The 16,329-nt window shown below is 43.7% G+C and overlaps 1 protein-coding gene across 2 annotated transcripts in view; it reads left to right on the forward strand.

Moving 5' to 3' along the window:
- Window positions 1-16,329, forward strand: part of LARS2 (leucyl-tRNA synthetase 2, mitochondrial) — an 85,941-nt gene that overhangs the window by 34,600 nt on the left and 35,012 nt on the right. For both annotated transcript variants that reach the window (XM_080934719.1, XM_080934718.1), the window contains exons 6-9: window positions 787-876; window positions 3,205-3,348; window positions 9,215-9,322; window positions 9,668-9,827. In XM_080934719.1, coding sequence (XP_080790845.1) covers window positions 787-876; window positions 3,205-3,348; window positions 9,215-9,322; window positions 9,668-9,827 — 502 coding nt within the window. The remainder of the gene's footprint in view (window positions 1-786; window positions 877-3,204; window positions 3,349-9,214; window positions 9,323-9,667; window positions 9,828-16,329) is intronic.

Here is a 16,329-nt window from a genome sequence, read left to right on the forward strand (position 1 = left end):
ATGAAGCCATGGTTTTTAAAATTCTCTATTGTTTTTCAGGCAGAAAGTAAACTTTAGGAACTTTCGATTAATCTCCCCATGTAGACAATAGCTTGATTCATATTATATAATAAAGAGAAAATAATGAGGCTCGATAAGCTATTAGACCTAGGTTCTATGTAGACAAAAGATGTCTTCTAAAATGAGAATCACATCACAGTGAACACATACTCTTGACATTTATAATTGCTTTTCAGATGAGCTATTTTCTTGGGCCCCAGCATGTGTTTATCCTGGCAAAAAAAAAAAAAAAAATGTTAATGGCTGGATTGGAAAGATGGCTCAGCAGTTAAGAGTATTGGCTGGTTTTCCAGATGACCCAAGTTTAGTTTCCAACACTCATATCTGGTCTCACAGACTTCTGTACCTCCAGTCACAGGGGATCTGACAGCTTCTTCTGGTCAGTCAACAGCCGCATTCTTGTGTGTGTATCCCCACACCCACTACATATGAAAACTATTAAATCTTTTTTAAAAAGTTCACAGCTGTTTCCTGTACTGTAGTTTCTTCCATGGGTGATACGCAAGAGACCTGAGACTATTCTCTTGAACATGTCTAAAAAAGATAGGGGAGACAGTCCAGTGACATCACCTCTTTCTTCCCAGCATAAACGGCTTCTTAACTCACTTTGAGACTTGGTGGAAATAGGTTGGTAGACACTTTGCAGTTTAATTGCTTTTAGAACTGAATCTCTAAGTTGTGGTGTGTGGTGTGTGACTGCACTTATACCTCTTCCCTTTCTGGCAGGAAATCACTACTTGTTTGCCAGATTACTACAAATGGACTCAATACCTGTTTATCAAACTCTTCGAAGCTGGACTAGCCTATCAAAAGGAGGTAAGTTCGTGTTAGCTTCCCTCTGGAAGTTTTATAAATCTCCATTGTGGACTCTTCACTGCTAGCCAAGTGTGGTGGCGCACACCTTTGATCTCAGTGTTTGGGAGGAAGAGGCAGGCAGATCTCCGTAAGTTCAGGCCAGCCTGGTCTACACAGTGAGTTCCGGGACAGCCAGAGCTACATAATGAGTCCCTGTCTTAAAAACACCAAAACAAAACAAAAGTTGTAACTTTTATGTGAAAAACAGAGAAAGTCCTGTTTGCCATAATGGTAAAGATGAAGGCCACTTCAGGCTCATAAACTCGTCTGCTGAAGACTGAGCACTACCAAAAATAAAGATGTCTTTAGTCCTTTCTTTTACCTCCTGAAATCTCCCTGATATTAGTGATAATAAAAGTTGAGCCAATTTTCTTAGGTTTATGAACCTAACACTTTTAGGTCCTAGATATTTACAGCCCTGGTCATCTTGTCTCTATATACTTTATAAGGTCCTAGGGGACCCCACATTAGAGAAAATAAACTGTTCAATGCTCATCTTTTCATCTGATTCCAGACAGCACAGCTTCAACTTCTTTGTGACTATACTACTTGCAGTTGTAAAATCATAACCGAGATTATGGCTCATGGCTAACTCTCCCCACCCTGACTTTTATGTAAATGTGAGAAACATCCAGAACCAATCAGATCCCAACACATCTTGAAAGAGCTACTGAAGAGAGAACATAATAAAGGGCCAGACTGTGCTGACTTTAGCACAGCCTCAAAGGGCTGGAAAGTGTCTAGCACTGATGACAGAGAATACCCTTGTCATCTGACTCAGGCCAGAGGGCAGTGCCAGGCCTCTGACGCAGCAGGACAGGCTGTCTGACAGTGTTATGGCTTTAGTAGCACCTCCTTCAGCTCACCATAGTTTCTTACAGAAAGCAAACCAGCTTTCAGGCCAGAGTAGAGTTGGAGGCAGGCCATGATCAGGAAGGAAGAAGGGTGCAGGAGGCACATAGTTGCTAGCACTGTCTCTCCCAGAAGTACTGTGAATATGTTTTGGTGCTGAGGAATTGCACGTGTTACACAGTCTACCATTCAGTTTTTAAGCAGTGCTTCTCAAATGAGTAGAACAATTGCTGTGTACTTGGTACCTTCTTTGTACCAGGAGGTACCTGAATGTCACAGAGTGGTGAGTGTAGGCAGAGGAATTTGTCTTAAACAAAGACAAAAACTAGCAGGAACTCATCATGTCCTCCCAGCCAAGTGAGTCTGTGAGTAGGACTCAGAATTGGTACCCTCAGGGTGCAGTGTTAGAGGTAGAAAGTATAACAGTTTTCTGAAGGTGCTGAAAATGGTCTAAACTGAGAGCCGGGGAGATAGCTCGGCTGTTGAGAGCACTCACTGCTCTTCCAGAGGTGCAGAGTTCAATTCCCAGCAACCACATGGTGGCTCACAACCATCTGTAATGGGATCTGATGCCCTCTTTCTGGTGTGTCTGAAGACAGCTACAGTGTACTCACATAAATTAAAAGAAAGGAAAACAAAAAGAAAGGAAAATGTTCTATATTTTCACATGAGTAGTGGTTACATGTTTACTCATTTAAAAATTCATTAGTTGTTCACTTAAGACTTTGTATATTTCACACTAACTTAAACTATAGTCCTCAAGAATTGTAAGCATAATTTAGTTTCTTGAGAACCAAACTCCTTCCTGGCTGCCAGTGTCTCTGGGACCTTAGGTTTGTGATATTGTTTCTCTCTCTGCTTCTTCATTCTCTGTAACAGGATTCTCTGAGGTAGGATTCTCTGACAATCCTACTTAGCACAACGCTGATCTTGAGCATTAAAGGGTCTCACATCAGCCGATCAGTCGAGATAGTGGCTTACAACTGTGATCCTGGCTCTCAAGAGACTGAGGCAGGGGTATCTCAAGTTTGAAGCTAACCCTGAGCCAGTCACTTAGCTGTAAAACCACCTAGCATGGGAACTAATACTTGGTCATCACTCAGTAAACAGTGTTGTGTTTTAAGACCAGTATATTTATTTCTTCTGCACTAACCCTATTCTCCTAAACTTTCAATAGATACCATTTTTTTCTTTTCCAAAGTGTTCTAAAAATTTTAATCCTGAATGTTCATCGTATCATTTAAGAAAAACCTGAGGTTGAGTTACCCACATGCTCACAGATGTCCATCTTCCCCAGTGTCCTTGTTACTGCTTGCTAGTGGCCCGTTGGCTAGGTGGCTCACCCTAAAGATGCCCTCAGGCTTCACGTCAACAGTGTAACATACAAGCACAGGGCATTCACCACAGTGTATTTCCCTGTCTCCTGTCTCCTAACAGGCCTTGGTTAACTGGGACCCAGTGGATCAAACAGTGCTAGCCAATGAGCAGGTGAATGAATATGGCTGTTCATGGCGTTCTGGAGCCAAGGTAGAGAAGAAATACCTCCGACAGTGGTTCATTAAGACAACTGCATATGCAAAGGTAAGTGGGGTCAGAGACTCTCAGTAATGCTCAGTGTGTGGTTAAAACACACTGTCAACTCTGTTGAAGAAGCCTAAGCAGAGTCCTGAGATATGGGAGGCAGAGAACCTCAGTGTTGTTAACATACATACAGGGTTTTAACAAGAAAGACATCTGGAGGTCATTACAGTTCTTCTCCAGTGAGCTGTCACAAAGCAGCAGTAACTCTATCTGAAATTACACATCCAAAAAGGGAAATGAGTCTTTGTGATGCCCCAGAGGGCTCGAGTTTAAGTTTCTCTGTGCCTTCGCTTATAGTGAAAAGCTGACTGGTCTCCAGGAGAGAAGGCCAGAGGAGGAGTGAGCGAGGCCAAGGCTCCAGATGTGGCTCTTCTATGCCTCTGATTAATTGTGCAGGTTGCCCTGGGCCTCCGTTTCCTGATAAGTAGGATGAGCAATTAAACCCAATGATGCTTCAAGCACCTTCTGGCTGATTCTGTGTTCAGAGTTCAAGACAAAGACAGCCATGGAATCAGAGTTCTTTATTGAGTCATACTGGCTTGGACAGAGTCCTGAGTTCTGTATGTGTAATACTCAGTGCTTCTGTCTTGAGCTGAGTCTCAAAGGCAACCCATGGCATGCCCAGACCAAGTCTGGGTCTCATCTGCAGATGACTCAGGTCAGATATAGTATATAAGGCTCATGTGTAGAGAAAGCACAGTCCTAAGCAACTTCTGATTTATACCATTTTGGACCAAATCAAAACCATATCCCACCAGTTCAGCAGACCCCTCAGTGTCCCCCTCTAAAGACTGCAGTGCGGCTCATTTCCTTTCAGTTCATTTTGATTCAGCTGACTCTGGGCATTGCCTGGAGAAGAGCAAAGCTGAGAGCATAGCTTTCTGTGCAGCCCCTCTCCGCTAGCCTCTGGTCCATCATATTCCTGAGGAGGGTTCTTCCTTCCCCTCTCCCTCCCCTCCAGGGACTCTCTGATGGCATATTGGAAAGGAGGGGAGCTAGTCTCCTCCCTGACGTGCCATGAAACTCTGATGGCAGTATTGGAAGGACACCTGGTTAGCTCCTGTGTTTTGACCTCTGCTTCTAGTTGGAAATGTAATAACCTGACCAGGGGCATTGTTCTTTAAGCTGTCAGCTGTGAATTTTCAACTGTTCAGCAGAATGGTGAGTTGCCATGGTAACTCTTGGTTCTTGCTGAACTCCTGTGCAGATTTATTGAAAAAGCTTTTAGGAGGTTAGCCCTGAAAATTGGGAGAAGAGGGAGCGTCCATGATGCTGGCACATGTGTGGCTTTGGTAGGAGAGCAGTCCCAAGGCTGTGAGGCACATGGAAACCTACATGTTACACCTGGCTAAGAGAGATATTAAGTCCCCAAAGGCCATAATTGGAAGCTTGGATAACACCCTATGACTAAGAACAGAAACAGAACTGAGTGGCCTTATTGAAGATTAAAAGTAGCCTCTGTAGGGGTCAAATAGAATTTCTAGAATAAAATAGACACAAAGGGAGTCCAGCATGACCCAGAACCCCTGTAGAGTATCATCTGCAGAGCCCAACAGGTAATAAAAGTTACTACATTTGCCTGGTTGAGATGGTGCACACCTTAATCTCAGCACTCAGGGAGATGGAGGCAGGCAGACCTCTGTGAGTTCAAGGCAGTCTTGGTCTACAGAGCTAGTTGTAGAACAGTCAAAGCTATCAAAAATAAAGGTTATAAGAACAAAGAAACCTTGTCTTAAAAACAAGCAAAATTACTACATTTTTTAAAAAGCAGGATACTGCAACCCAATGGACAGACCCAGAAGTTGAAGTTAGTTGATAACATGAAGGCATTTGTTATATAAATGAACAGAACTTAAAAGAAAAGGTAATTGCTGTGAATCTCAGAAGAGCAGAAGCCACCTTTAACCCTGAACTGACTGAGAATCTGGACCCACTGAACACATCTGGATCAAAAGCTTCAGTGCTGACTGCAGAGGGACATTAAAGGGAAAAGATAGAACTCCAACTCTGCAGAGAGGGACATGTGATAGGTGTCCCAAGGCTTCTATTGCTGTGAAGAGACACCATGACCATGGCAACTTTATAAAGGAGAACTTTTAATTGAGGCCAGCTTACGTTTAGAGGTTTGGTCCATTGTCATCATGGCAGGAAGCACGGCAGCACACAGGCAGACATGGTGCAGGAGGAGCTGAGAGGTCTACATCTTGATCCACAGGCAACAGAAGGAGACTGGGTGTAGCTTAAGCATATGAGACCTCAAAGCCCACCCACACATTGACACACTTCCTTCAACAAGGCTACACCTCCTAATATTGTCACTCTCTAGGAGCTGAGTATTCAAACATGTGTCTATGGTGGGGGGCGGCATTCCTATCCAAACCACCATAATGGGGTTGAAAAGCTAAGAGATAAACACTATATGTTAAACTGAGAGCCATCCAGGAAGACTCAAAGTAGGTCTGGAGAGGTAATTAGGAGCTGCATTAATTCTTTTAAATTTTGACTTCAGCACAAGAGCCATATGAAATATTGTAAAGGCAGTGATGTAAAAAAGATTTATACATTTTCAAAACTGACGTGTATGTATGTGGCCCTGTGCGTGTGAACACAAGTGCTGAGGAAGTTTTAGATCCCTGGAACTGGAGTTACACCTGGTTGTGAGCCACCCAGAGTGGGTGCTGGAAACTGGACTCAGGTTTTCTCAAGAGCAGAAAGCACTCTTAACCGTCAAGCCATCTCACCTGTTCCCAGAATTGGGAGGCTGCAGAGGGATAACATCCCGGAAGACCTGACTTGGCTGGGAAGCTCAGGGTTCGACTACTCTCTTGGGTAGAGCTAGCCCTCATGGCTAGGGGTAGTCCTTTTGAGTTCCAGGTGGCCATCAGACACTTCAGAGAGGGAAAAATAATAATAGGAGCTTGGAAATTTTGCTCCAAAATCTCAAAGATGACTGAGATGGTGTATCCCGAACACCTGGTATGATAGGAACTAGTAAACTAGTAAACAAGTAAACTAGCCAAGAACCAGTAAAGTCCTGCTGTGAATACAAGGATGAGACATTGGATCAACTAAGAATGCTTTCAGCTGCAAGCAACTGAAAACCCAAGTTGTGGTGGTTTAAGCAAGTAGGAAGTTACTTTTCCCACATAATGAGAAGCAGTTGCTGGGAACAGACCGGGTCTGACTTGGCTTCCCAAGGTTTCTCTTGGCCTTTTCTTCCTGCTTGCAAAGGGCTGCTAAATGGCTACTGCCACTCCAGATACCACGTCTCCGATCAGGACAGATGCAGCAGCAGCAGTGCAAACACGTTCTCTTTAATGTAGAAAGCAAGAGCTTTCTCAGACAGCCCACAGCACAGTTCCATTCATGTTCTGTGTCATGGTCACCCACAGCATTAAAGGAGATTGCAGAATGGACGTGGTTTCCAGCTCCGCAGCCCCAGCAGAGGAGTGAGCACTAGGACCTGGCTTGGCTTGAAACCTTCAGAGCTTGCTGTTTGCCCCAGAGTGTCTAGGAGCCCTTTCATGCACTTGTATTCCAGGGTCGAAAGGCCCTGACCTCGGAATCAGAACTCACTCTGGAACAGAGACCCTGAACTCGGAATCGGAACTCACTCTGGAACAGAGAGACCCTGAACTTGGAATCAGAACTCACTCTGGAACAGAGAGACCCTGAACTCGGAATCAGAACTCACTCTGGAACAGAGAGACCCTGAACTCGGAATCAGAACTCACTCTGGAACCGAGAGCATTTCACTAAAGGCTGCTGTGCAGTGTGTTCTATTGCTTCCCCTCAACCTGCCCTTCAGAGTTGTTGACTGTGAAGTGTGAGCATGAACTCAAGCCAGACCTGCAGAGCATTGTGGGTGATGTCTCTCTCATGGGCAGCTGTGCTGTCACCATGAGGGGAGGAGGATGAATGGGCTTTTCCAGGTACAAGGCAAGGGGTCTGCTGCGTTGAATGCCTCATTCCCATGATCAGTTTTAGCTAATGCCCTTTTAAAATAGGGATAGTTAGTAAATAGTTTCCTTCCTCCAACTCTTATATATGGGCTTCCTCAGATTTATTTTTGTGAATGAAAGCTGCTGGTTCACTGAATAGAGAGGTTAAGATATTACAAATCCAGACCCAGGTTTTCTTGGGGTAACTCAAGCCCTTTTACTAGCCATTTGTTGCCCGTCTGTACTTGACTGGGCACCTTTGTGTCCATTAGGGAAATCCTTGACAGAGTATAAATAGGGGACTGGAGAGATGGCTCAGTGGTTAAGAACACTGACTGCTCTTCCAGAGGTCCTGAGTTCAAGTCCCAGCAACTACATGGTGGCTCACAACCATCTGTAATGGAATCTGATGCCCTCTTCTGGTGTGTCTGAAGACAGCTACAGTGTACTTATATTAATACATAAATAAATACATAAATAAATAAAGTTAGTTTTCTTTGGAATATATAAACAGACCTCCAGTTTCAAATAAGAAAAGGGCTGAAGCTCTGTCAAATGGAATGTGAGGCCTAAAGCAGAACTTTCCTCACTGTGCTGTGGCTGCCTAACTGCTCTTAGTACCAGTGCCTTTAAAAAGGTGTCTTGATTTATGACTTTCTTTGTTCAGTTGCTATAAAAACTTCATCACATGTTACCTACCACATTGGAACATGGAATATGGTGTAACCTGCATCTCTGTTTCTGGTTCTACTCCAGAATAAACCATCTCTATTCCTTGGGAAGTGAGCGCTATGGGGTTTTGTTAGTTAGTTAGTTTGTTTGTAGACACTTTCATTTTGTGTGTCTGTGCACACGGTCTCTGGAACTCTAGTTCATCTTGCCTTGGCCTTCAACATGTTTCACCAAACCCGATTCCTCAGGATTTCATACCACTTAAAAAAAGCAAAGTCTGAAAACCTAGTGTTTACCCAAATTTTGTATTCTGTGAGCTGTGGTTGTCTGGGATGGGTAGATTAGACCAGAACCGCTTACTGGCTTGGTAATTGCAGCCCCCACAAAGAGTATGGATATCTGTGGCTAGCAAAAGCCGAGCAAGTGTCACACAAGGGACTGAAAATAACTTGTTTGGGGCTTCAAGATACTGGTTTCGTTTGGTCAATTTAAAAAGTTATTTTACTTTGTAAAAATATCCATAGATTTGCTTAGATTTTAGGCCAGCATCTATCTAGAATTGGCACATGAAAACATTCACATTTCTTCCCATTTGAATGTTTGGGCCTCATCTCCATCTGAATGTAAGTTAAGTACCTCCACCAGAAGCTTTTCCATCCATGACTTGCAATCTGGGAAGAAAAAAAAAAAACCAAATCAAAGCCACTGGCTGGTAGAATGCCAAGCATATAATGTCAGCCCTGTAGGGAGCAGGAGGATTGGAATTTCAAGGTTAGCCTGGGCTGAATAAGACCTTTGGAAGAAAGGGGCTGGAAAGAGGGAGAGGAATGGCCCAGGGATTCTGGGGACAGTGATACAAAATTCTGTGGGAATTGGAGGCAGTCACCTGCAGTGTTCCATGGCAGGGACAGAAGGGGAGGGTGGTAGATCTGGAACTTCTTTGACCCCCAGACTTGGGAAGAGAAGCTATAAACACATTCAGCAAAGATACAGATGAGGTCTTTGTCTATTAGCTTTCTTTCTTCCATGAAATCTTGAACAGAGGTAGGTCAGGTTTATCTTGCTTGGGTGGTGTGTGAATCAAGTGTCTCTGTCGTGTTTTGCTACCTCAGCTGAGGCAGCAGAATAAGGAAGCCTGAGAGAGTCTGCCATCCAGAACTTCCTTTTGTTTCCTCACCTTTCCTACCTCAAGCCTCACACCATTTGTTCTCACATGACCTTTGCTGCTTTTCTGCTCTTCCCCCCACCCCCAGGCCATGCAGGATGCTTTGGCAGACCTCCCAGAGTGGTACGGAATAAAAGGCATGCAAGCCCACTGGATTGGAGACTGTGTAGGCTGCCACCTGGACTTCACATTAAAGGTAACAAGACACTGGTACAGCATTCGTGCCCACAGACCTCGTTTGTGTTTTGGGGCTCTTTGAATGCACAGCAGCTCTTCAGCAGACTGCAGCAGTGCCCAGCAGAAAGAGAACCGGGAAGGTGTCTTTCCGATCATGCTTTCTCTCTTCATCTCAGGATGCCTGGTGTTGAGTGCGGGAGTGGAGACTGACCAAAGGCTCCCTGTTCTGCTCTGCCTGGCCTCACCTCTTGCACACATTCCTGGTCCTGTGGTTAGAAGCTGCCATGGCTGTTTGGAAATGAGGGAGTGGGTGGCATGGAGCTCAGGAAGAAGACTGAAAATAAAACATGGTTTCTCCTGCCAGGTTGATGGACAAGACACAGGAGAGAAACTGACAGCATACACAGCCACTCCTGAGGCCATCTACGGCATCTCTCACGTGGCCATCTCTCCTAGCCATGGGCTTCTACATGGCTGCAGCTCTCTGAAGAAAACCTTGCAGAAGGCACTAGTACCTGGCAGAGGTGAGCTACAGTGTGAAGCAGGGGCTCTGGAGTTACCCACACACTTCCCACCTTTGCACTTTTTACTGTCTGTTCTTCACCTTAGCCATACTTTTTACTTTTTTTTTTTTAATCTCAAAATCTGAAGGTCAAACAGCTCTGGGAACATTTTAGATGGATTGTCCCAGGTTTCTCTGAGCCCCTTCCAGAGACTGCCCAGAAGCTTGGTTCTTTAGTTTTGGTTTAGTATCAATTTAAAGTTCTCTTTCGATAGAGAGAGAATCTTCTCTTGAATTTTTAATTCCTCTAGCAAATAAAAATACTAGAAAGGGACAGTGAGATGGCCCAGTGGGGAAAGTGCTTATCTTTGCCAACCCTGATAACCCACATGGTGGAAAGAGAGAGCAGACCCCAAGAACCCCACAGCCCCTTGGCATACACACACACCCCTAAAAAATAAATTAATGTGCTATATTTCAAAACACGAGGCTATAAAAAGAACTCTGGCAGTGAGTGATTGCTGTCACTGAGACTCCTGGCCTTTTCTGTGCAAAAGGGAGGACCACACACTTTTGATTAAACATGGAGTTGCAGCCCTCCAGGGAGGGATTTTGAGGTATAGAGCCTGGAGGTTGAAAGAAAGACCTTATTGACTAGAAGTAGGTCCCTGGAGAAGGCTCAGACATCTATGCTTCTCCTCACACTGTGAACTTCAACCTGCGTCTCACCTCTGAATTATTGAGGTTGCAGACTGCTGTGGATGATGTAGACTGGAGAGGCAGGATCATGACAATTTACTTCTGCTCCAGACAGTGATTGTTTCCTGAGAGAACTGAAGGCAACGGTCACCTGCCCTTCCTCGGAGCCTGCTGGGCCAGCCTCCTGGCTCAGACGCAAGCTTTTTACAGTCCTGACTGTAAGTGCCGCTGGACTTAGGGCAGAAGACCTAAGATCTTGTTGTTTGCCTTCACCTTTTTTGTTATATATTGAAGTAGAGAAAAGATGCAAGTTAAAATTCCTTGTGTCCCTTTGAGATCTCTGTGCCCATGTCTCATGAATGCTTGATCATCAGAGAGTGACACTTTGACTTTTCCAGACATGGTTTCACTGTGGTCCTGGAACTTCCTCTGTAGACCAGGTTGGCCTGGAACTCAGATCCCCCTGAGGTGGGATTAAGTGGCACTATTTGAAAGGATTAGGAGGTGTGACTTGGTTGGAGGAAGTGTGTCACTTGGGTGGGCTTTGAAGTTTCAAACACCCATGTTAGACCCATTATCTATCTCTCTGCCTACAAATAAGGATGTAGTTCTCAGCTACTCCAGAACCACTCCTGCCTGCCATCATGGGCCTACTGCCATGCTTCCTGTTAAGATGCTAATGAACTAAACCTCAGAAACTGTAATCAAGTCCCAATTAGAGGCTTTCTTTTATAAGTTGCCATGGTCATAGTGTCTCTTCACAGCATTAGAACACTGACTTAGACAGTTAGGAAGCACAGAGAAAGATACTGTTCAGCCCATCTTCTCCTTTTCCCAAAGCACAGGACCCAAGTTCATGCTGTGGGGCCACACTATTCAGGGTGGGTCTTACCCTCTCTGTTAAGTCCTTCTAGAAGCACCCTTATAGACATACCCAGAGGTTCTAAAATCCAGATGAATTGACAATGAAAGTTAATGCTTGGGTGGGGTTTTTTGTTTGTTTGTTTTTGACTGTTGAAGGAGGAGGAGGAGACAAGAACAAGAAGAAAAGAAAGAATTAATTTCAACTTTTTAAAGGGAAAACTCAGTTTTTACACTTTTGAGTAATTTAAGATTCCTTGAGGCTATGATGATTGAAAAGTAGATATTGAAAAACTAAATACTATAAGTAACCAACTCACACATTTCCCCACCTTATAATTCATTTGGGACCACAGACTGAAGTACTTTTAATGATTAATGAACTAGTAAGTTATAAAAGATTACAGTCCCTGAGGTAAAGGACACCATAAATTCAAAGTACCTTCACATGATAAGCTGAGGAGTATCTATCTTAGTTACTTTTCTATTGCTGTGCTAAAACACTGTGACCAAGACGATTTATAGAAGAGTTTATTTATTGGGCTTTCAGTTTCAGACGATGAGTTCATGACTACCATGGAAGGGAACATGATGCTAGAACAGTAGCTAAGAGCTTAAATCCTGATCTACAGATACAAGGCAGAGGGGGTGGGGTGGGCAGAGGTAGAGGCAGAGACAGACAGACAGAGACACACACACAGAGAGAGAGAGAGAGAGTAAAGCCCACCCCCAATGATATATATATATATATATATATATATATATATATATATATATATATATATATATATATATATATATTCTCCAACAAGGCCACCCCTCCTAATTCTTCCCAAACAGTTCTACAACTGGGGACCAAACATTTAAATCTAATAGCCTATGAGAATCATCTTTTGTTAAACCACCACAGTATCTAAGTACATATGACCAGCTACATGTTTGAGACCACTCTGGTGCTAGTGTACCAGACTGGCTTGGTCATTTCATTTTGACAAATAAAAAACACTTCTAACATTCCATTTGAAAGAGCTCCTTAGTCCCCCCCCGCCCCCCCCCCCACACACACACAGTTCTCTCAATAATCCTGAAGCTGTTCCAAATGCTTGGCATTGAGCTTTTCCAGTTCTAATCTTCAGAATAGAAACATCGCTTCATTCAGTCTGGAACAGTTCAGTCTATAGATCAGTTAAGTTTGTATATCAAGACTCTGATTTTGTCTTGCCACATTGCATGATCACATACAGACTAGTGTGGTGTGTTGAGTGCAGTGCAGTTTTTTCATGCTTACTGTGAACCCCTCCTTGCTGTGGGCCCATGCCTGCTAAAGCCTCTTTCTCCTGCAGCCTGCAGGTTTTACTTCAGCCTCAGCTGTTGTCATTGCTTATCTTTGCCAGCTGGCTTACTCTCCCCTTCATTGTCAGGATTCTAGGGCCATAGGGTCATGGTAGCACAGGGCACTTAGTCTTTCACTCTCAGTTTAAATTTTACCATTCGAATTCCGACTTTCACTAAGTTGGTTTCTGAAACCAAGAATCTGGTCCCGTGGCCAGGAATGAATCTCAGTTGCTTAGCCTGTGCACAGGTTTGATCCCAGGTTCAATCCCTGACAGCATAAAATAACCAAATAAAGGAATCTTATCATTGTGGAAAGACACAGTACTATATTTAGTTTTCTTAACTGAGCAGGTGGCTGGTCCTTGGGTTCCATAATTTTAGGTGTTTTTTTTTGGGGGGAAGAGAAGATACCCTGAGGAGTTATAAGAAAGTGACCAAGTAGACAAGGTAAAGCGTGAGTGGTTAAGTACTCACAGGGGGTCAGCTTACCTCAGTAGTCACAGGAGGAAATGATAAAGGCCACAGAGCAATGTGAGTCGGTGAAGAAGAGGGGCCATCTCAGCATCTGGAAGGTGGGTCAGAGGATACCTCCCTGACCTCTGGCTTGGCTGATGTGGTTGCTGAGTACTGGCTAAATGTATATGATTTTTGCTCAGCAAACTTCATGCTTGCTTAACTCAGTTCTGGAACTTGACTTCCATGATCACTGATGTCACTCCCTTTTCTCCACTGATACCTCTGGCTTGTGTAACTTTTTTTTTTTAAACCTTATTTTCAATGACAGTTCTTAAATGTGTTAACCTCCCTAGTAGTCCATCACCCACCAGAGGTACTGGAAAAGAAAGGATATGGGGGAAGTGAACCTGTTTAGAAAGGTTCTTTGAAGTAACTCCCATCTGTGTTGTCTGGAAATCCGCAGTTCAGTTCACAGGTTAGAAGCACGGTTGAAAACATTTCACAGATAGACCAGAAGTCCAGTTTATTAGAATCAGGATGGTAAAGGCGAATCAGCTGTGGTGGTATTATGTAGCAGAGACAGCCAGGCCTCAGCCTCGGCTCAGATCAGCAGGTAAAACCCAGAGGGAGGTCATGAAAAGTTCTCAGCTCTGCCTTTCTCAGTGAAGCAAAGAAGACAGGAGACCCACAAGAACTGTGCGGCTAGCTCTATAAGCAATCCTAGCTCAGCCTCTGTCCCTCAAGTCTCATACTCCCTCCAAACATCATGTGTCCTCTGCGGGTCTTGTCCCGGCACATGTGTCTGTCTTAGCTGACATCACTCTGCCAATCAGCCTGAGTCCACAAAGCGACAAGAAATGGTAGCACACCACCAGAAGTCTTTTGGTGCATTTTTCTTTGTAGAGTCTTGACAAATACAGCTCAATACTCTTGACAAATAAGGAGGACCAATACATACATATTGTTAACAAAGAATTCTTCATCACATGTCCTTTCACATGCTTGCTTTAGCAGAACATCCTTTGACCTGCGTCTGCTTCAACTAAACATTCCTTCATGTGTTTGCCTCAGCAAAACACCATCCAAACGACTTTCTAAAGAACTGTGCCTTAAGTTTTCACTTCAGGCATCAGTGTTATTTTATTAGCTATGGCTAGAAAGGGCTGAAAATCACACAGAGCATCATGAAAGTGATGTCTTCCAAGTTCCAGAGCTGTCTGTCTCTTAATTATTTTAAACCTATATTAACATAGTATATATTAGATCTTACCTATTAGGGTAAACAGTTACCTTACATCTCTTCTCCTCCACTTCCTTTTTTTTTTTTCTCCAAATTTTACTTATTTTTATCGTCTGTGTGCTGTGTGAGTATTTTGCCTGAATGCATATTTACGTACCACATGTGTGCAGTGCTGTGCAGGCCAGGAGAAGGCGCTGGATCCTCTGGGACTGTAGTTGGCTGTGTCATGTGGGTTCTGGGAACTAAGCTCTTTCTCTGGAAGAGCAGCAAGTGCTCATTACTGCTAAAACATCTCTCCAGCTCCTCCCTCCTCTTTTGGAGACAAACTCTTGCTGTGTAACCCCCAGACCTGCTTCAGACTTGCCATCCTTCTTCTGCTTCCCAGTGCAGATGTTACAGATGTGCTGCTAGTATGTGTGAGGCTACCGTGGAGATGCTAAGGTAGGACTAGACTGTAGCACAGAGTAGTAGATAGGTAGTGCCCAGCATCTACAGGGCACTGGGTTTGACCCCAAGCATCAGGAGAAAAAAGGTCGGTGTGTCTGTGTGTCTATGACCATTTCTGTGTTTGTTTGTGTGTCTGTGTAGACTATGTATGTTTGTGTGTCTCTGTGTGTGTGAATGAGTGTCTCTGTGTGTGTCTATGTCCCAGTGTCTGTATGTTTAAAGAAGACAGCTATTGTAAACACGTTTATATGGCTTTTGCTTTATAAATTTTTCCTGAGGGACATGTCCAAGGGTAGACTTTTTTCAAAGGTATGACGGTTTTTTTCAGCTCTAGCCCATGTTGCTTTTAATTGGCTTCTGAAAGGGCTTTATTCTTTTATGGTGGCAGAACCAGTGGTAAGCAAGTCTTACAGCAACCTCACCAGCAGGTGTGACCCTTCTTAGAGTTTTCTTTAATTAGCCAAGTGTAAAACGATAAGACATTTAAGAGTAATTTTTACCTCTTTCTCATAATTGGTTTTTAAGTGTTGTGTGTATACTGTGTGTGTAGCGTGCCCTCAGAGGCAATAAGTGGGTATTAGATCCCCTAGCGCTCTAGTTACAGGCAACTGTAAGCTGTATTATGGGATGCTGGAAGTGAGCTCAGATCCTGTAGAAGAACAGCAAATGTTCTTAACTACTGAGCCATTTCTCCCTAAAAATAATCTAAAAAGAAAATCTAAGTGGTAAAACTCATTGCAGCTTAGTGGTAGAGTACTTACCTAGTAAGTGTGAGCTCTGGATTTCATCTCCAGCTACACACACACACGGGGGGTGTGGGGGGGGAGTGAGATTAACATCTATATTTTATGAAAGTTAAAGAGTACTTCCTAGCAGTGTAACTGCACCTAACAGTCTAACAGTGACCTCTTCATACAGCTGCTTGTAATTTTTCAGGTGTGTTTTTTGCTGGCATGACAGTCTAGATAAACAGGTGTCTCTTTTTTGCCTTTATAAAGCTGAGTGGGTTACAAATCTACCATGTGAGGTGGTCAGAGCCAGTTTTCTTTCTGTATCCTAGATATCTGTATTCTGTATCTGTACCCCTAGAGTTTTCCAATCTGTCCTACATGTTGCCTGTGTCCATTAAAAAAAGCGGTTCTTAGGGAGAAAGGCTTATTTACCTTTTTCTATTTTTAGACAGGGCCTGACTTAGAAGTTACTTCTGCATATAGCTCATGGCTATACCTAGCTGCAAAGGAGGCTGGACAATGCTGTTGTTATTGTGTACCCAACTAAACATTGTTGCTGAGTCACTGGAAGAGGTGGATGTAGTTAGTGGTCAGTAGTGGTCTCTGACAGATCTGTGTCTGCACTGAGTCTCCACATTAGCTTTTGCTCTTATTCTGCCCTCACCTCCCTTTTCCTAATGCAACACCTAATAAATCGCAGAATTTGCAAAAAACTTATTTCTTGTTTGAGAAAACACAGTATGGAGTTAGAAATA

This window comes from Micromys minutus, assembly GCF_963924665.1.
Source record: "Micromys minutus genome assembly, chromosome: 21".
NCBI classification, from domain to species: Eukaryota; Metazoa; Chordata; class Mammalia; order Rodentia; family Muridae; genus Micromys; species Micromys minutus.